This window comes from Acanthochromis polyacanthus, chromosome 6, assembly GCF_021347895.1.
Source record: "Acanthochromis polyacanthus isolate Apoly-LR-REF ecotype Palm Island chromosome 6, KAUST_Apoly_ChrSc, whole genome shotgun sequence".
Taxonomy (NCBI): Eukaryota; Metazoa; Chordata; class Actinopteri; family Pomacentridae; genus Acanthochromis; species Acanthochromis polyacanthus.
In genome coordinates, this window is record NC_067118.1 from 17,839,991 (window position 1) to 17,861,499 (window position 21,509).

At 43.6% G+C, this 21,509-nt stretch overlaps 1 protein-coding gene across 1 annotated transcript in view; it reads left to right on the top strand.

Annotated features, from left to right (window-relative positions):
* Nucleotides 1-3,903: 3,903 nt before the first annotated feature.
* Nucleotides 3,904-21,509, top strand: part of agrn (agrin) — a 331,672-nt gene continuing 314,066 nt past the window's right edge. Inside the window, 2 exon segments of the mRNA XM_051950218.1 lie at nt 3,904-4,395; nt 6,318-6,579. Of these exon segments, the coding sequence (XP_051806178.1) occupies nt 4,195-4,395; nt 6,318-6,579 (463 nt within the window). The 5' untranslated portion in view covers nt 3,904-4,194.

Genomic DNA, 21,509 nt, shown 5'->3' on the forward strand with positions numbered 1-21,509 from the left:
ATGGAGATATTTCCTGAAGGAGTTGAAGTGCAAAACCAGAACTACAAGAAAGTGAAAGTTGAACGGACATTTGCCAGGTGGACACAAGCCCTTTTGTCCATGATCTGTACCCAAAGGAGAAAAAACCTCTGACGTGAACATCTGGATTTTTCATCTTGTTCCAGCTCGTCACACAGCTGAAGGTGTGGCCTCACAGCAATGGTGTGTACACTTAGTAAGGACTGGACCAGGGTATCACAAAGGATCGTATCTTACTACTCAGGGAGCTTTGTAGACCTCCATTTAAAAAAAAGCATCCATGCAACCATTATCTAAACACTGCTTTATCCTCTGTAGAATAGTGAGAGGGAATCTCCGATGACGCCCGGCACTCCAAGCTAGCTTGTCTGGCCAGGACCTCTACTTTGTCCACGGGTGACACACCAGTCACCAACAAGGTCAAGGACGAGACTGACGTGGAGACTGGACTGCATGCTAGCACAAGCTGGGGCTCCCAGCTAGGCCTAGCCATGCTGGTTGCACTTATTGAAGATTTATTGGAGTTGGATTGTGAGGATAACAACGAGGATACCTCAGAGCTCCTCATAGGATGAGAGTGAGGATGATGTCCTCCTCCCCTCTGTTCAGGTTACCATACCAGGCACTGTGGCTGGCCTCAGAGATGAGGATTGAGACGCACCCGTTTCCCTCTCCACCAGCATGGATATGCAGTCCGTGTGCAAATGTGCTGCATCCCAGTTGATATCCTTTGGTCTACAGTAATAACAGAGACCAACAGATCCTGTTATCAAGGGGAGAAATTGACCCTAGGCCATAAGGATAGTTAAAAGGATCCACCTCATGGAAGGACCACCCATTCAGCAGCAAGAGCCTGATTCACGGAGCTTCCTCCCTGGATTGTGAGGGTATGGAGAAGCTTGGCCTTCTCTGCATACCCCCCATGGAGCCATCAGTCACCACGCACCTTCACCCCTGGCTGACTATCTCCTCCAGGAACCTCACACTGCCATCCAAAACAGACTGCTTCCAGTCTGCCATGAAAAAGCGAGCTTACAGGACGACAGTGCTGACTGTCAGGGCACTAAACGTCTCCTCCATGCTCACAGCATACCAAGCAGAGCTACATGAGGATATGATGACCAAGCCTGACCCAGCAGTGTGGGATGAGATTACTGTGATAACAGACATCTGCCTCCAAGTACAGCGCTGTGCAGTCTAAGCCATCTCTGGAATTCTCTGGGAATGATGGTGATCTCTGGGAATGATGGTGATGCAACAAAGAGCCAGACTGCTTAGCCTGGCCAACCTATCTGACAAATAAAAGGACATTTTAGACATGTTGATGATACCAGACAGGATCTTTGGTTCCACTCTCATCTCAGTGCAGCAGCGCTGCGAGGCAAAGAAGGAGGAGGATGAAGCTCTTCAGCTCTGTCTCCCTCACAGAGCAGAGTTCACACCTGCCCCAGCCTCAGGCTGCAGCACGGCCTCCGTTCTCTAAGTTCGAAATCCTGAAGTGGCCTGAAGCCCATCCTGCACCTAGTGCTTCACTCAGACAGGAGGTGAGGACCAGCTGGCCCAGAAAGGTCTCCGCAGTGAGAACAGCTCTGCCAGTACAGACTGTGCAGACTGGTAGTCAGCAGGCCAGGAAGAAGAAGAGGGCAGCCTGGCAACCTCCCCCCTTCCCACCGGTGCTGTCTGTTTCCTGTTCATCAGCCCCACTGGTTCTCTTCCACAGTGTGCTGCTTCAGGTTTCCAAAGCCCATGAGTTCCAGCTGCTGCATGTGCTGCCAGTGCAGCAACAACGCATCCCAGCAGAGGGGGAAAGAGATTTTGTTGTAGGGACAGCAGGTTCTGTCCCTCATCCAAGTCACACAAGCACACACCATTGTTCTTGTTTAATATAAAGACTATCATTTCCGGTCAAGGGTGCAGTCACAATCAACAAACGAGAACACAATAATCAGTGACAGACTCGATACCCCTGTGCGTCTGGAGCTGGGTTGTATCCAGAGGGGTGCCGAGTCTGTCATTGCACTAACACCCAGCGCATGCACATGGACACCCGAGGGTCCCAATAGTGACAGCAATCCTGTTTCTAACTTTGTTCATGCATCTAGGTGAATAGTTAATCACAGCTGTATTCAGCTTCATTTCAGGGATCACAGGTCTTCTAACCTGCATGTCAGTCATCGTATGTGCATATCTGTGTAGATTCTTTCATCAAGGTCATGGCAGTTTTAAGAGCTTCAAAAAAAAGCAACTGGACTTTTCATTTGAAGTTTCTCAAATCCCCAAAAGTACCTAAAAGAGAAGTCCAGCTGCTTTTCAGTGAAGCTCCTACAATCATGTATGCATTCACTTTTGTTGCACTGAGTTTCTACTTTGGGGCCTGTGTTTGCAATATAGTCTTTCTGAGGTATCTGTATTTAATTCATAAAAGGTTAAGAAATGTCAATCATTGAGAGATGTTACAATTCTAAATCATTTGACATTTCATTGACATTGCACAGGGGTTTACTCATTTCTGTTGTATAGAATGTATAGTCTTATTTGTTGAATATGGGAAACTACTGATTATTGTTAATTCACTGTGAACTTTAAGGCTTCTGCTGTGTAAATCAGGGGTTAAAACTAATTTTAGTTCAGCTGCAACATTCAGCCCAATTTGATCTTAAGTGGGCCGGACCAGTAAAATAACAGCATAAAAAACGATAACTAGCCACAACTCAAAATATTTCCTTTGTTTTAGTGCAGAAAAGTATGTTGTGATAATTTTCACATTTAAAGAATTACCTTTTTACAAAACACTATGAACAACCTGAAGCGTTTTAAGAATAATAAATTCAATTGCAGCAATATTTTGCATCAGTTTATCTTTTACTACAAAGGCACAGGTATTCACAAGTATCTGCAACTGAATAATGCAATATTTTACTTTATGATCAAGACAAAATAAAAAGACAAAAAAAACCCCAACAAGACAAAGTACTCCAAAAATGAAACACAAAATGACAAAAACGACAAAAAATGAGACGGACGACCAGAAGCAAAACTAAAAAGACAAAAAATTAGACAAAAGAGTTACAAACTGACAAAAAAATGGACACAAACAAGACAAAAGTGGAACAAAACAACAAAAATAGACAAAAAAACCACAAGGAAGACAAAAAGTAACACAAACGACAATACAAGTAGCAAAGTGACAAAAACATGAGACAAACGACAAAAGTCAGACAAAAAAGACAAAAAACAACAAAAACAAGAAAAAAAAGTGACAATTAAAGATACACAAAATGAGAAAAGAACAAGGAGCAATTCAGTATTTTACTTGATGATCAAAAGAACCTGCCATGGTGTAGACATTTTAAATGCATAATTTTACAGATTTACTATTTGCAGTTAATATATTTTCTGTAATTTTTATACTTTACAAAGTCGTTCCAGCAGGATTGGACCGCCAGAGGACCCATGTTTGACATCCCTGGTGCAAATCTACAGTTTTTTTGTAATTACTGTGTTTTAAATCTGCAAGATCATTTGGAGGCTACAAATATTGCATGTGGCTGCAGATCCTGCGCGCCTGTTCGTCAGTTTTACAATTCGGGTTGCAATGCTTTGCAATACAGGCTCTCATACAGTGTGGGATCCCTGCCTTCTCCCTCTCTGCATAGCAGGGTCTTTGGGGTCGCTGATGGGGTCCAGAGGCAGAGACACTGTCTGTCCGACTGGGGGCGGCGTTGGACAGTCACTCCATGCAGGCATCCCGGCGTGCAGCCCTCCAGCCACCCCCACCACCCACCTCATCCTCACTCAGCAATTCAGATTGCATGCAAATCCAGTAGCGTCACTGTGGACGTGTGCGTGTGCGTGTGTGAGAGAGAAAGAGGGAAGGGGGGGAGAGAGAGAGCAGAGAAGTGTAGTTGCATTCCTGGAGAGAGATCCCTGCCCCTTCCTCTTTCTTCCTCCTCTTCCCTCCTGGTCTCCCACCCGGCGGCGGCAGAGAGGGATTTTGAACCCGGGCTGCAGATGCGAGGGGCTGCTGGCTCAAAGACACGCGTAGGCAAGTTGTGGAAAGGAGGCTCGGCGCAGAATTCAGACGCATTCGAAAGAGTTTGGAGTTTGTTGCCGGACGCACCGGGCGGCCAGACTTGAATTCGAGGAAACTTTTCGGGCTACAGCCGTGTGGTGGTCATGGGCTTCCAGCGGACACTCCGGGCCGGCCGGACAGCGCTGCTCCTGGCCGGGCTGCTCGTCGCTCTGGGGCAGCTTTGCGCCGCAAGTTGCCCGGAGAAAAACTTGGAGGACAGAGAGGAGGAAGCCAACATAGTTTTGACCGGCACCGTGAATGAAATAATGAACATGGACCCGGTGCACAACACGTATTCCTGCAAGGTAAGTGTGTGCATGTGGTTTCTGACACGACGGTGAAGGAACCGCAGGAGCGCACAGAAGGAAAAGACACCTGCTAACAGGTTTCATGAAGTCTCGCAAGTGAAATGGTCACTGAATATTTGTACCCAGAGAAGCCATTAGCACCGGGTTTGTGTTGCAACTCTCTCAAACGCATCAGCAGCTTGACTGAAAAACATTTTACAAACTCATTCATCCAGAAGCATTTGGCAGCGGTGACACGGACACTGACAGTGAATCCACTCCGCCTTCAGGCACAGATCTATGCTGTTGTTTTTAGTTTTGTTTCCACAATTATATGGCTATAAGGCAGGCTTAACCGACCATGTAATCATACCAAACATGTTGCAGCGGGGAACTGGTCCCTCAGAGGCCGCTGTCTGCTAGCTCTCACTTGATGTCTGTCATAAATGTCTAAAAAACAAGGAACTTGTGGCTGCAAGGCTAATATTCTGAACCTTCATTTAGTCTGCAGTGTTGCTGACACATTGCAACTCTTGCACTGTGACCTATGTCCTTGAAGATGAAGTATTTAATGTTTATAAAGATTTGCAACATTTACGTAAGAGAAAACAAAATGTCATTTTCTTTGCAGAGAGCACCAACAAGTGCTACAAGGTTTGTCCAAAGCTACAAAAAATGTGTTTTCAGGCATTACATTGTTGTTAGTCAGTGTGTGAAACATCGAACCTGAAACACAATTTAGTTCTGATTAATAAACATTATAGTGCAGTGGAAAAAAAGATTTGCTCATCCACAAATGAGCTAATTTTCATTCAGGAAGCTCCCTCCCTCCAAACTCATTTCTTCCCCATTCATTGGGGAAACTAACTTTTGCACCATCATGGACTTGTGGTAGGCCACTCTATAATCTGTGAAAAATAAACAAGCTGTGTTTGGTCAGCTCTGTCGCTGCTCTTTTCCTCATCGCCCACTTGCTTCCTGTCTCCCGGTGAATGAGACTGGAGTAGATTAGAGACGCATGGCTCTTGTTCTAGAAACAGAAGCCACCAACAAAAGCAGAAAGCCACCAAACATACAGCGGAAGAAGGAAAGCGTTCCCATGACTGTGCATAAAGCAACACTTTGCTGCGCTTCTGAGATGCAGTGAATGTCAGTGCATGATGTATTATAGAGTATATTTCCAGTGGCCAGACAATCAGAATCAGAAAGCCTTTATTGCCAAATGAGCTTGCACACACAAAGAGTTTGACGTGGTCACATTCCTTATGTGTGCAAACTATGAAGTGTCCTCTGAGCCAGGCTTCATTCTTGATGGCACGGCCGTCTCAGAGCCGCGAATGTTGACCTTGGCGTGATGGACGTCGGGATAATGGGTGGAGGAGAGGTTTCCCCAGATGGTGACATTCTTCAAGTTGTCAGAAGACACGCCACAATGCATCGCCACCTTGGAGCAGGTTCCGTTGTGGTCCGGTCAGGTCAGACAAGAGAAGTTCTCTTTGGGGATGTATGGAGCGGACTTGGAGGCAGTCAGACAGTTGGCGTTTGCTGGGTTTCCAGCAACCAAAACCTTGACGTTCTTCTTGTCTAGCGTGGCTCCTTACATCTTAAAGATGGCTTCGTTGGCCTTCAGATGGTCCTTCCTGAAGGCCAGCGTGAACTAGCACACACAATGTCACGTCAAAGTTGCCAAGTGCGCGCTCACTTGACACTTGGCAAAGTCCGTATCTTAAACTGTCGGATGAGATTTATTTAAGGAGAAGGAATCAGTGTATAACTTCAACAGTGAAGTCAAAAACTCCAACCTGTCCTCACAAAAGTGTAAAGCTCAGTGAGGCTCAGAGGGAAGGACTGCTTCTCTAACAGCATCTTCTTTCATATCTATAAGTGTATGTTTGTGGTTTTCAAGAATGTGTGCACTTTTCTGTTGTCGTTCTGTAAAGGTGAGAGTGTGGCGCTACTTGAAAGGGAAGTCCAATGTGAACCGTGAGATTCTGCTGGATGGCGGCAACAAAGTGATGATCGGTGGCTTTGGCAACCCTGGGATCTGTGACAACCAAGTGGCAACGGGTGATACTCGCATATTCTTTCTCAACCCTGCTTCTGAGTCCATGGGGCCCGAACATAAGAATGAACTCATGCTCAACTCAAGTCTGATGAGGATTACCCTGCGCAACCTGGAGGACGTGGAGCACTGCGTAGAAGGTAAGCAGCCAGTTAGCCGTGCACAGAATAAGACCCACAGTAGGTCCTGTGTGGGACAGCACTAGCACTGAGTCTAAAGGAGGGTAAAGTATGTATTGGTAATCATAGACGGGAGTTCATTTGTCAGCTTATCAGCACTTTTCTTTGCTATTTCATAAGTCAGTTTGCTGTGACGTATTTCGATAGAGTTCTTTACACGTGAGGAATGTTGTGCAGTGTTTATAAATCGCTTAAAGCAGTCAGGATTTCATACAGCAATGACTGCTTAAATGACATAGCCTCAGGTACACAGCGTCAAAGTTTCCCTGAACTCCGTGAAACAAGGACAACTGAGTCATTATAGGAGCTTTGTTGCCATGGTGAAGCTCCGGTCATATCCAGCAAAGCCTTGACGTGGGTGTGTCTGATTAACACCTTGAGGACAAGGCCCGAGTGCTTCAGAGGCGATTCCCGACCTTTGCACCTTATAGCTGGGTCATTTTATCAAGTCAGTAGAGAAACTCCTGAATGCTGACATACATAGCAACACAGGTTCCCACTCTTTTTTACAAGTGACTCACAGGTTCCCACCATTTTAACTTCACTGTTACAAAAAAAGACAAAAGGACTCTTTAACTACATAGAGAGAGTGACAAGCAGAACGCAGGCACTGAATAAATGGATCAACCCTGCCCACACACAGGAAGCCTTTCTAAGAAGCTTTTTGAATTTGAGACAGTAGAAAATGAGTGATGTTTTTTTTAAAAAGGTAGCTTGTTCAACGTATTTACATACCAGAACTTCACTGTGAAGCAAATTAAGCAGCGCTACCCTTCTGAATTCGTTTTTGGGTGAGAAGTAATTTGTCAGGTTGTTATGAGACGAACCATGCGGCCATGACTAATAAATCTCAGCGTCTACCGTGACTGTAGCAGCCTGTGCCCCCATGCCGGTGAGCGGTGAGCTTGCTGCTGTTTAACTTCTACTGGTGCTTGACAATGTTGGCAGCTGTTCAAAGTTTGAATCTATCAGTCCGTCTAGGCCAGGAGCTTTGGTAGGAAACGAATCAGAGCACGAATCACCTTGCAGAAGCCTTTCTGGGCCGTGTTTCAGAGTTGAAGGGTCTATATGCTGGGTACTTTCCTCTGAACAGTTCTGGGTGGCAGGATGTTCCAATGGATGGAGCTTGTTTGCAGTGTTAAGTTGCATTTGGCACACACATAAAACTTCTTCTGTTTGTCTGTCCAGGCACGAAACACTGCACTGCTAACCTTTTTATTCAGCCCCCTTTTCTTCCTTTAGGATCCCTGTTGTGGAAAGGGGAGTTCCTTGGCTCTGACAAACTGTCTAGAATGTGCCCCTTTTTGTTTCAATGCTTTGTGTTTGAAGAGGGTTTACTTCGCATAACCTGATTTTCTCATATCGCCTTACAGTCGAAGGAATAGCGGTAAGAAAATACTTCAAGGAGTCACTAGGCAAAAGTTAGACTAAGCTTTGTCATAAGACATACACTACCGTTCAGAAGTTTGGGTTCACCAGGACAGTTTTATGTTTTCCATGAAAACTCACACTTTTATTCATGTGCTAACATAATTGCACAAGGGTTTTCTAATCATCAATGAGCCTTTCAACACCATTAGCTAACACAATGTAGCATTAGAACACAGGAGTGATAGTTGCTGGAAATGTTCCTCTGTACCCCTATGGAGATATTCCATTAAAAATCAGCCGTTTCCAGCTAGAATAGTCATTTACCACATTAACAATATCTAGACTGTATTTCTGATGCATCTACTGTTATCTATTTTCTTTCAAAAGCAAGGAAATTTCTAAGTGACCCCAAACTTTTGAACAATAGTGTATGAAAAAACTGAACAGTTTCTTAGGAAGGTTTAGTAGCTTTTTCAGCACAAATCATCCAGTATGCAAAATGCTCAGACAAATGTCAGGTGCTGGTCCAAACTAAAACCTTTTATTTTGCATTTGGGGAGTGATATTGGGCCTCGATAATTAGCTTCAGTGCAGTCTTCCAGAGGAGACTGAGCTGTGACGTTTGTTCTAAGGAAGAGTTCTAATTAAGACAGTCAAGTCAGATCCCATCCATTCTATGCTCTCCCTCTTGAGACTGTGGGATGTTAGCGCAGCGGGACAAGACTCTACCTGCCGCAGTACTCATTGTACCCTCCTCTGCTTTCTCCTCATTCTTGACATTTTCGATAGCTGGGATAGACTCAGGAATGCCTGGCAGAGTGCGATGTGGGGAGGTACATTGTCTGAGGTGGAAGAAAAAAGGCTTTGTGCGAGCTCCTTGCCTCTGAGAGTTTTGAGAAGGACACAGACATAAGAGAAAATAAGCTGAGTGATGTAGAGTGAAAGAAAAACAGAGGAACATTTTTTGTGCATGTGAGGACATGGGCAGTGAGGGATGTTATGTTTGCTGTGGCATATTTGTTTGAGTTTGGATGAGGACTGCGTGAATATTGATGCCCTTGGGCATTATGTTTCACGTTTTCTTTACTCCTGTTGTCTTCATGCTGGGTGGTGGCACTTCCGGGCCACTCAGTCCTTGTGTGCGATCGCTTAGCCTCAGGCATTTATCTGCCACAGAGCTGCTGTCCTCAGAGGAGTGTTTACAAGATTTCAGTAAACACCTGCAGTGCCAAGCAGTTCTTAAATTTCTGTCCGCCATTTTCACCATGAAGAAAAAGGCCTTCTTTTGTGTTTCATGATGTCTTATCTCTACTGCTCGCTGAAATAGGAAACTAAACTACCAAAAAACGGTAACTCTTAAAACGTACCTCGTCTGCATTGTTGAGTTTGCACCCTGTGGAGCCAGATAAGCAGAGGGTCCTCTGGCACAGAACCTCACCCTTTGTTTGGTCTTAGCTACTATTCAGTGAAATGTTACCACTTTCAGCTGAGTTGTTAGATAATGTGTTTATGGAATCAAGCAGTCATCTGCTATGTCTTTGGAAACACAAATGAAGTCATGGTTTTGAAAAAGTGGATGAAGGGGGCAGTACAAGGCTCAACAGAACTCTTGGTCCTTAAAATTTAAAGAGCTAAGAAGATTTTAAAACATGAGTGCTGTTTTTATTTTCATTTCATTTTTTCTAGTTGGTGACAACAAAGGCAGAAGGCAGAGGTGTTGGGGTTTTTCGGAGAGGAAGCCCTCTTGATGGAGAAGTGTTGAGTGCACAGGGAGATTGTATCAGCCTTGCTCTGTTTATCAGCTGCTTTTGTTTCAGCTCCTGATGACTTGATGCCAAAGTCTTTCCCTCAAGGCCCTGATGAGAAACAGCAACAAAGGGCTGTTTCTTCCTTCTTTCTTGATCTCTTTCCTTTTTTTTATCCCTCACTTTTTGGAGGGGGAGAAATGTGCCAGTCAGAAGTCATAGTCATGCAACAGCTGCATCAAAGACCGTTTCTTTGTCCTTTTTTGAAGCATCTATTTAAGTCCATAATAAAGAGTGCAGCTAGTGTGCATGCTCTCCTTGTGGGATGTTAATGAGCAGCATTTTATGGCTCAACATACCACTGACTCTTTATGATTTGTGTGTACAGCAGTCCAGAAGCCCACTGGTAGTGGGGTTAGCCGGGCATGTTGAGAACATGATGGGGGTTCTGATTTGCCAGCAGGTGGTCTTGCTTAATGATGGGTGAGCAGACAGTCCTGTGGAATGCTCCTCAGGGTGGGTGGGATGTGGGATGACTGTTTGAGCCCCCCTTCACTTCTCCTCCATTGCTCCTTCAGTGAATGAGCTGAGGCCTTGCATGAAAGTTTTTTTCCCCCACTGTTTGTACAAGGAGGAGACCAGTAATTGGCTGAAATTCCTAACCTGGCCACCTCCTCCTTCCTTACCTTGTGGCTATGTGAGGAGATAATGATAGAATGATAAGAAAAAGGAGAGGAGTGAACACTTCGGTTTTTACTTGCAATTTTTCATAACACACGTGCCAATCATCCACAGGTCATTTGACTCCCTTGTTTCATGAAGTATTAAAGACTTGCTGGAAAATGCAGGAGTCCCTTTAGTTAACCAGTGACTGAAAGCCCTTATGCTCCTGTCATGTTGCTGAGATCCTTTTGTATATCGTGATTAGCTTTGCTGCTACATCATGGTCTGAACAGAAGCCTGTTACATCACATCAGACTTCTGCCTGCTTTCCCTGGAGGCTAATTTAATTTCACTTGTAATAATTTCCTCCGAGTTTAGCCGAGGTTGCTTTTATTTCAGGTAAAGTGGTCCACCTCCACTATAAAACACTCTGGGAAAACTTGGAGCATGTTTGCAGCCTTATAATTAAAACATTAAGCTCCGCTACCACCTGCTCATGTTGGTTGATCAGTACATCACTCTTGCTCAGTGTAACATGACAACCTATCATTTTCCCAGGTAAAAAAACATATGGATTGCGGGTAATTCCGAAGGGGAGATGGAATATTTTTGTGTGAGAACTCTAAACAGCCACACCCAGATGACTGAACTAAAGCACTGGGGTCTTTATCCAGTCACTGTCTACACAAGCCGCCTTTTGTCCACAGGGAGTCATGGGAAGTCAAGAAGAGTGACTTTGAGGATTGGATTTTTCTCAGGGTCCTTGAATGGATTAGGCTATACTCTAAGAGTGAGAGTTAATTTGCTTGCCATAGAGCTTTTCTCCAAAGGTGTGCCCTTGGTAAATCTGTGTACCCTGTGTGGCTTATGTCAAAGCATTTATGCAGTCAGGTGAACAGAATTGGCCAAATGGAAAGGCTTGATGGAAGGCTTTGATGAAATAAGCAACAAAGGCTTGAAGGGAGAAACAAGACCAGTGGACATATTTGCCAGCAAGCCCACAGTCTCCAGAGTTATTGCACATTTCAGATTTTTAATTAAAAATGTGGGAGCAGAGAGGCTGCTTGGCATAGCGATAAAGGACCGAAATGAAAAAGTCATGAAAGATAGAAGAGAGCAAAGGAGGAATGGACCACTTAACCACAGTCTGCTCACCTTGGCTTGTATCCCAGCCTGGACCAAGAGTGTATCACTCTGCTGCTGATAAGAATCACAGATGGTATTGATAGTACGCAAAGACACCTACATGTAGTGACATGCCTGTCACCACATGTGAGATGTTATCATGCTCAGAGTGTATACAGAGAAATACTGTGTAACATCAAACCTGTCCAGATGTACTGTATGTGGTGTGAAAGTCATAACTCTTAATTTACTGTTGCAATTTATATGCTTATACTTGCTTTATGCAACAAGAGATAATTATATGTATTACTTTCTTTATTATTGTCTTGTCCTGTGCCAAAGCCTGCTCTACTTGTTTGCTTTGACAAGATGCGATTCGATGCCTGCTCCAGCCACAACCTAATGTGGCTGGAAAAGACCCCTCTGTTGCTATTTTAGTTCCGAAAGAATTCTGTTTGGCAAAATGCATCATGATCAAATCATTTAGTCAGTAATTTGGCGGTAAAGATGGCCATCTTTGGCAAGCATCAATCCAACCATATTCTTCTGCTTGTCGGTGGTGGGTCTTGGTGGCAGCAGGCGGCAGCCGGTTACTTTCAACACGATGAAGCTCCTCAGAGCTTCTCATCTGATCTGTTCAGCCACTGTACAGAGGAAACCCATTTTTGGTCACTTGTACTCATGATCATTCGGTAGATTCATTCGTGTTTCACTGTCCAGCCCCGTTTCCTCTTACTGCTGATGCTGCTCTAATCAATCTCTCCATGTCACACAAACAAGTCACACATTGTGTCACACATTTTTCTTTCACTTGTGAACATGAAACAATTTCCTTGGAACAGCAAGTCGCCCCCAACCCAAAGGAAGCAATCTTGTATGCCTTGCAGCAACAGTCCCTCAGTACTCCCCACACAGTTCCCCATGGGACATGCTCACAGGCCTTCTCCAAGTCTGGGCTTTAAACAAACAGTGTTGTTTTGAAGCTAATGACATTGAAAAGAAGATGTAAAGTTAGCTGATGTCAAAGTCCCAGTTAAGCTCTTCTTTAGTGGAGAACCAGGAAAGTGAAATTGACCCTGGATTCTTTGAGCAGGGCCTTGGATGTACAGTGACCCGGAAACCTCCCTCTTCTATCCCTGGCATAAAGAGCTCAGAGCTGCAGTCTCCATGAGATCTGGACTCCTAAGGGGAACTGGATCTGTGACAAAATTCCTACTACCAGGCCCACATTTCTAGAGCAGGGCAGCTGCTGTGGCTACTTACTGTCAACACGCCAAAATCATCAGGTTTAGAGAGAAGGGCTTTGGTGAGAAAGCAGAAGCCTCAATGTGTTTTGTATTTAGGTCAGTTCAGCTGTCACTCTGGAGCTCCTCAGATCAAGAAGAGACAAGGGGAAAGCACAATCATGTTTTTTCCCCCTGTAAAATCTTTTTGTTGTAGGATACAGTAGGGACTAGTAGTTTGACAAACTGTAACTTTGACAGAAATCTCAGGGTTAAAACTTTCCTTTGTTTGTAGCGAATGAAAAGAAAAAGACTGAGATATTTCTTTTAGATTAGCCATGGCTGGATTTAAGCAGAAAGAGCTGGGTTTAGAGTTTAATTACTTTCTGTCACCCTCTGCATGTAGGCTCGAGATGCACTGACCCAATGCTTTTAAATTGGAACTATCACTGTTGTCCCGAGGCTGCACAGTGGCATAGTGGTTAGTACTTTCACCTTGCAGCAAGAAGATCCCCGGTTCAAATCCCGGGGTGGGCCTGGGATCTTTCTGCATGGAGTTTGCAGGTTCTCTCTGTGCATGCGTGGGTTTTCTCCGGGCACTACGGCTTCCTCCCTCAGTCCAAAAATATGCTGAGGTTAATTGATTACTCTAAATTGTCCGTAGGTGTGAATGTGAGTGTGATTGTTTGTCTGAATATGTACACACGTGGACAAAATTGTTGGTACCCCTCAGTTAAAGAAGGAAAAACCCACAATTCTCACTGAAATCACTTGAAACTCACAAAAGTAACAATAAATAAAAATTTATTGAAAATTAAATAAACAAAACAGCCATTACTTTTGAATTGTTGATTAACATAATTATTTAAAAAACAAACTAATGAAACAGGCCTGGACAAAATGATGGTACCTCTATAAAAGATTGAAAACTATTTGACCAGAGTGACATGATTAACTCAGGTGTGTCATTTAATTGACATCACAGGTGTTTCCAAACTCATAATCAGTCAGTCTGCCTATTTAAAGGGAGACAAGTAGTCACCCTGCTGTTTGGTGAAAAGGTGTGTACCACACTGAACATGGACAACAGAAAGCGAAGGAGAGAATTGTCCCAGGACATCCGAAAAAAAATTATAGACAAACATCTTAAAGGTAAAGGCTATAAGACCATCTCTAAACAGCTTGAAGTTCCTGTGACAACAGTGGCTCATATTATTCAGAAGTTCAAGACCCACGGGACAGTAGCCAACCTCCCTGGACGTGGCCGCAAGAGGAAAATTGATGACAAATTGAAGAGACGGATCGTTGGAATTGTATCCAAAGAGCCCAGAGCAACCTCCAAAGAAATTAAAGGTGAACTCCAAGGCCAAGGTACATCAGTGTCAGATCGCACCATTCGTCGTTGTTTGAGCCAAAGTGGACTTCATGGGAGACGACCAAGGAGGACACCACTGCTGAAAAAAACTCATAAAAAGCCAGACTGGAATTTGCAAAAATGCATGTTGACAAGCCACAAAGCTTGTGGGAGAATGTCCTTTGGACAGATGAGACCAAACTGGAGCTTTTTGGTAAGGCACATCAACTCTATGTTCATAGACTCAAAACCAAGCATACGAAGAAAAGAACACTGTCCCTACGGTGAAACATGGAGGAGGCTCAGTAATGTTTTGGGGCTGCTTTGCTGCATCTGGCACAGGGTGTCTTGAAAGTGTGCAAGGTACGATGAAATCTGAAGACTATCAAGGCATTCTGGAGAGAAATGTGCTGCCTAGTGTCAGAAAGCTTGGTCTCAGTCGCAGGTCATGGGTCTTCCAACAGGGCAACGATCCAAACACACAGCCAAAACACCCAAGAATGGCTGAGAGAAAAGCGTTGGACTATTCTAAAGTGGCCTTCTATGAGCCCAGATCTGAATCCCATTGAACATATGTGGAAGGAGCTGAAACATGCCATTTGGAGAAGACACCCATCAAACCTGAGACAACTGGAGCTGTTTGCTCATGAGGAGTGGGCCAAAATACCTGTTGACAGCTGCAGAACGCTCATTGACAAATACAGAAATCGTTTAATTGCAGTGATTGCCTCAAAAGGTTGTGCAACAAATATTAAGTTATGGGTACCATCATTTTTGTCCAGGCCTGTTTCATTAGTTTGTTTTTTTAAATAATTATGTTAATCAACAATTCAAAAGTGATGGCTGATTTTGATTATTTAATTTTCAATAAATTTTTATTTATTGTTACTTTTGTGAGTTTCAAGTGATTTCAGTGAGAATTGTGGGTTTTTCCTTCTTTAACTGAGGGGTACCAACAATTTTGTCCACGTGTGTAGCCCTGCGACAGACCAGCGACCTGTCCAGGGTGTCCCCTGCCTTCGCCCAAGTCAGCTGGGATAGGCTCCAGCACCTCCCGCGACCCTAGTGAGGATAAAGCGGTATATAGAGAATGGATGGATGGACTGTTGTCCCGTGGTATGTACCTGTTACATACTACCAGCCATACACCTTCCAATGCAGCTAGTTATATAATGCTGGTATCTTGGCTTCCAGGCTTTTCTGTGCATCTAAAGCAGTTCTTTGGGAAAGCTTTCATCAAGATTAAGACATTTCTGTGTCTAATCCCATGCATTTTCCCATGCACATACAGGAAGAAGGGTAGACTTGACAGCGGGGGTCTAATGTTAGCAAACAAATCATGGGATGTGCAGGCTTCTTCAGTGTTATTTTGAGTTGAATCTCCCTTACTTCCTTCCCTCCCCCTCGTCCATCCCCCTGTCTGCGGGTTGTCATGGTGAACACAGGATGAACATCCTTCGCTCCCTTGTGACTTGTTCTCTGAGTTTCCTCCTGTGTTTGCCATTATGTGTTAATTTTGGTTTCTACTTTCTGTTGCCCTCTTCAATCATGTTCTCACATTATGATGATGACCTGCACATGTGTCTTTCCATCATCGTTTGTGTGTGCACAAGCCTGTCCGATGTTTCACTGTCGCACCTTCATAACAGGCACGGTTGATATGTGGCAGCTTGCTGGCCGAGCATATTGTGCATTTTCGTCTCCACTCTTACTTTTCACAGATGCTAGCATGTTTCGTTGTCTGACCTGTCTCCCCCCTCCTGGCCTCCCTCTTCTGTATTCTCACAGTCGTCATCTTCCTCCTCCCAGTGTTCCCATCTCACTGCACTTCCACCTGTAATTAGATTGGAATCTCATGCCCTGTAAAGCTGTCATAACCCCAGCAACCAGGTGCACTTGTGCAGCCTTTGACCGTATTCTATTTGCCCCTCTCTGTGTTTTCGATCTTCCTCTGTTAAAACATCAGATTCATGATAATGCTGCTTTATCAGAACTTTAACATTTAAAATGGGAATTTAGAAAAAAATAAGTTTGACAATTAAGACTTCTCAAGACTTGTAAAAAACAAATTGAATCAAGTTTTGTGGTCCCTGAAGGAGTTGTTTAAAATGTAAGAAAGTGCCTCAAGCGATGTTCTTTCAAAATCCGAAGTTAGAAAGAAAGAAGCTCCTCTTTTGTGCTTGGGACTCGGAGGTGATCAGTTTCTGAATTGTTTCAGTGTAAAGGGCTGTACAGGTAGGCTTTTCTATAAAGGTCTATTGATTATCCGTCTTGTTGATGACCAATAATAAGTATCATATTGACTTTAAAAAAACAACATTTCTTGTACTTTTACCCGATACTACCTGTCTGAGGCTAAGTTAAGCTAAGCTGCTACTAGAGCAGCACATCTGAAGTGTTGGTAATGAGTGTTGTGTTGTACGAATCAAGTTTGGACAAGTGAAAATATGTGAAATAAAAAAGTCTGTTGTATCAGTGTTGAATCTTTTTCATGGCTGTCCAGCGTCAGTCTGGTAGTTGTAAGAGTACATTTCTAAATGAGTAAAGTTTTTAAATACAATCCAAATGACAATAAATTGGAAATATCCCAAGTACGTTTTGAATGTTGGCTTATCTGAACTTCCAAAAAAGGAATGAGCAGATTGTTCTTGCATGTTAAGGTGAAAGACACTCGCTCTGTGGCTGTTGATACAAATGTCATGAGCAGTTAAAGGGATTAAACTAAAATGAGACTAGTTTGATGCTAAAGATTCCTTTGCACTCCTGACTTATAGAATTTCTGATTTGTGTCTTCTGAAATGCTCCTTAAGATGACAACTCTTCCTCGGAGACTGAAACCTCTGAGGAATCCTCCCTCCCACCCACCCTCGTCTCCCGCTCTGCATGCCCTCCAGGCTGACAGATTTAGTGTGGCTGCAGGGAGGCTCTTGGTCTGCCCCTGTTGTTTTAGCCAACAATGGCAAGGACGTGATGGCTTTCAGAGACAAACAGAGATAACTGGCAGAGGATATCACAGTAGCATGAGCTTGTATCTGTGCACACACACACACACACACACACACACACACAGACCCAGACACACAGACTCGACTGTCTTCCCATCAAACTGAAACGTAAACATACTACAGTAGGTTTTTGACTGAGCCGTTGCGTTGTGATTACTTTCAACAACGACCCGTTTCTGAACTAATGTACAAGCAGCGGTTAAATCAGGCCGGGGCTCAACGCCAAATTCTTACATGGACTTCACGGTCTGTTGGAACTCAGCTCACTCTCCTCAACATAACTCCTAAAATTGCTTTTAGACTTTGTCAGGCCATCAACAAATACAAGTAGCATCTTACCCGCTTTTCTTTGACTGTATTAAAACAGCTGTGTCATCACACAGCAGCATAACACACAGCAGTGAGAGAGAGAGAGGACATGAGCTGATATGTTAATGTGATCATCCATCCATTATCTATACACCTCTTAATTCTCATTAGAGTTGTGGGGGGGCTGGAGTCTATCCCAGCCCTGGACAGGTCACCAGTCTGTCACAGGGCTACATATGTAGACAAACAATCACACTCACATTCGCACCTACGGACAATTTAGAGTAATCAATGAACCTCAGCATGTTTTTGGACTGTGGGAGGAAGTCGGAGTACACGTGGAAAACCCAAGCATGCACAGGGAGAACATGCAAGCTCCATCCAGGATATCCAGCACCATCAGGAATATATTTTCTTCTTCAGCAAAACCCAAAAATGCCATTTCCTCAAGAAAATCTCATTGTTTTTCTGGTGTATAGAGGAAATTATTGCAGAGCATTTAGAACTTTGCTTAAATGCAATGACATTTACAGTAGTGGTATTATAGCATGAATGAACTTCATCCAATCACCAAATAAACAGTCCATATGCTACTGCAGATACGGTACTTTAACTGGATCATTATCTGATGTAAAAACACCGTTACTAATGCTAAGTAAGTAAATATTGGCAAGTATTTTTTTCAGTCAGTTTTTGAGGACAGTGAACAGGCCGCAATTACTTTTGTTTTCATGGTCAACATCTCTGAAAGAATGTGAGTAGAATACAAGCTCACTGAATGCCAGGACCAGAATCTTTGTGTGTAATAACATCAAATTATGCAGCTGACCATATTAGTCCTGAAACTTGTAGTGAATCTTTGACTGGTCAGGCTCTCAGAAGCAAATGAGAAATAACAAACATAGTTGTGATTGCAAATGGCATCAGCATGCAATGAAGTCCAGCTGATAGCTAAAAATACTGTTTTCTCTGAGACACAAGGGGCACATTCTTAGTTTTGATTTCAGATCAGAATTAGCAGCCTACGGTCATTCTTAATTTAGAAGTTATTGTGTGTATTTCAAAAGCATCAACATGTTGTGTTGGTTTGTTTTCTGGTATTGTGTATCCAGTAGAACCCAGTTTATTTGCTTTGTGAGGGATGGAGTGCAAGTACTTGGAGGGAAAATAGGTCTGCAATAGAGAAAGCGTGAAAGATTGTGTAACAGGGAGAAAGGAAGCAAGGAGGTGAAGATCGAGATTAAATAGCACGAGTGATGGAGAGAGTTGGAAACAGAAGGAGAAAGATGGGATAGAAGAAAAGTGATAAAAAGGGTAAATAGAGTAAAAGAAAAGGTAGAAAAGAAGATAAAGAAACTGCAAGGTCAGCTAAAAGTTTGAGCTGGTGAGAAGACAGAATAAGGCAAGAGAAGGACGAGAATGTGGGAATAAGGTGAGAGGATACGCTTCAGTATCTTAACGTCTCAGCACAAAACTGAGCATATTAGCCAGACACCATTAGAGGTAGTGTTTTTCTGTAATTTGGCAGAGCGCAACCTCTAACACACCGCTGCTATGTGATGCCTCGAGCGTAAGAAAATAATTAAAATGTCTTCATTATCAGTCATCTCTTCAGTTGCTGCTGCTTTTCTCCTGCATTGTGCTGAAACCTACCACAAAAAGAGGAAGCAGACTTGAGACAAGTGCCATGGGGCCGCTTTTGGCATTTTCCAGCAGAAGCATGGCGCCTAAGAGAGGCTTGGCCTGAGGTAAAATGTTCTATCAGAGACTGCAAGCTGTTGCCAGAGGTATGCCCAGATCAGTCTCTCTGAATCCTCCTTATTGTCACTCTTGCACACTGTGGCCTTATTACCATACAGCACTGTTAGCCATTTTGAAATGCCCCCGAATCCTCCTGTGACGATGAGAGTGGTAACGGCAACGACTACAAAAAAGTTTCTACATCCATCTCTCGGAGAAATGATATTCCCCCTACTCTGAGTGGGTAGAGGCGTGCTCTGGAAGAGTACTTCAAGCAGACATGTTTGAGAGGGCTCTTAGAGAAATATACGAGCGCTGAGATGGATGGAGGCGTTGAGAGTGGAGAGCTCGGGTTTGTCGTTCTCCTTTTTCAACAGGCTATGTGGCCTGTTTGGACTGGTTGTCAGAAAGAGAGTATCGCAGATAAATCTGGCTTTACTTTCTTTGCTAGTTCACTGCAGAGTTTCTTTGTAAAGGACAAAACAACATTAATCTCTCATAGCAAGATATTAGTCTTGTCAAGCTTAAAGAGGTCTATTTAGAGTTGTGCACAAAAGCTGGTTAGACACACTGCAGTCTACAAAGTGAATTGAGAGGAGGTTGGGGTGAGTGGTTGGACATACAAAGCACAAGACTTTGTCAGTGGAGACTGGGGTTAATGCTTGACTTTTGCTTGCCGCAATTAAATGAACACTGTCTGTTGCAGCACTGATGTTTAAAACAGTCTATTCATAGGAAACTCTGCTCTATATCAAATCAAGTGCTTCCTAAACTGACAGATAGGCACCAGGGAGCGACAGAGATGCTTTGGCTTCACTTTGGGGAGCTGTCATGCTGCTACATGCACCTTTGCAGTGGCAAAAACATGCTGAATGATGCAGTTGCAGTCCAGAGTAAGAGAGTAGTATACAACTAAGAGCAAAAAGCAAGGCGAGTTAATTTGCGTAGCACCTTTCAGCAACAAGGCATGTGGCCTACATGAGACATAAGGCTTCAAGAGAAGACACATGAGGTGACATGAAGAGAATATGAAAAGATGTGTATACAGAAAAAGGATAGATTTTTTTTGCACAGATTTAATACATTTACAGACAAAATACGCATTCGGGCTGCACAGTGGTTGCACTGTCACCTCACAGCTCGAAGATCCTCGGTTTGCATCCCGGCCTGCCTGGGCCTAGAATCTTTCTACATGGAGTTTACATGTTCTCACTGTGCATGTGTGGGTTTTCTCTGGCTTCCTTCCACAGTCCAAAAACGTACTGCGGTTACTTGATGACTCTATATTGTCCATAGCTGTAAATGTTATTAGGCTTGTTTGTCTCTATGTGCAGTCAACTGGGAGAGACTCCAGCCCACCACGACCCTAATGAGGACTAAGCCGTGTACAGATAATGAATGAATGGATGGAAATACGCCCTCGTTATTCCAACAGTTTTTGACTGTGTATTTTACCTGAAGGTCATTAGTGCAGTGTTTCTCATCAAGACCAGACTTGTCTCAACATGTCAGCTGGGTGCATTCAGTAAATGACAAAATGTGAAATGTGCTGTAATTCATCAGCTGCCTACAAATATTTGTTTTTGCTTTGTCTCCACTGAATGGACTGAATCTCTAAAGGTCAAACAAACCCACCTTCAGAGCTGGTTTGAACTTGTCGTGATTATAGTTTTTATGTATTTTTTGCAAGCACAATATTTTCTTCAGTTTCTTTGGATGCACAAAAAGTGTTGAATTTTTGTTGGAGTATGACTGAAGAGTGGATTTATATGTTTGAGAGATGTGCAGCCTTAGGCTAACTTTGCCAGCTCAGAACATAGCGATCTCCATTTCCCTCATCCACGCACAGTTGGTGGTAACCAGGCACTGGATGCAAAATTCCCACTGGAATTCCCCCTGGGTCCTTTTTCTCATGTTGACTTCCAGGGCCTCGTTCTGACTCAGTCCGGGTTCAGGCCGGTGCAAGACTATCCAGCCTCAAGACATCCCATTCCAGTTAAACTAAAGGAGAGGGAAAGGCTTCCATTTAGCATTTAGCCTTTACCTGAGGCCAAAGGGAGTGTAAATGGGTGAAGGGTTGAAGGGTGGACTCAGGGTCAGATGTGTTCAACACAGCCAAAGAAACTCTTGACACATTCCTTAGTTAGGATCAGGCAAAGATCCACATTCTTTGCACTAACTACGGCACAGAGCTGATGATGTAACTCTTATACTTAGTGACTTTTGTATGCTGCCATTCAAGAGTTTTGGCTCACTTGGATGTCCTTATTTTTGAAAGAAAAGCATTTTTTCCAATAAAGATAACATTAAATGAATCAGAAATACAGTCTAGACATTGTTACTGTGGTAAATGACT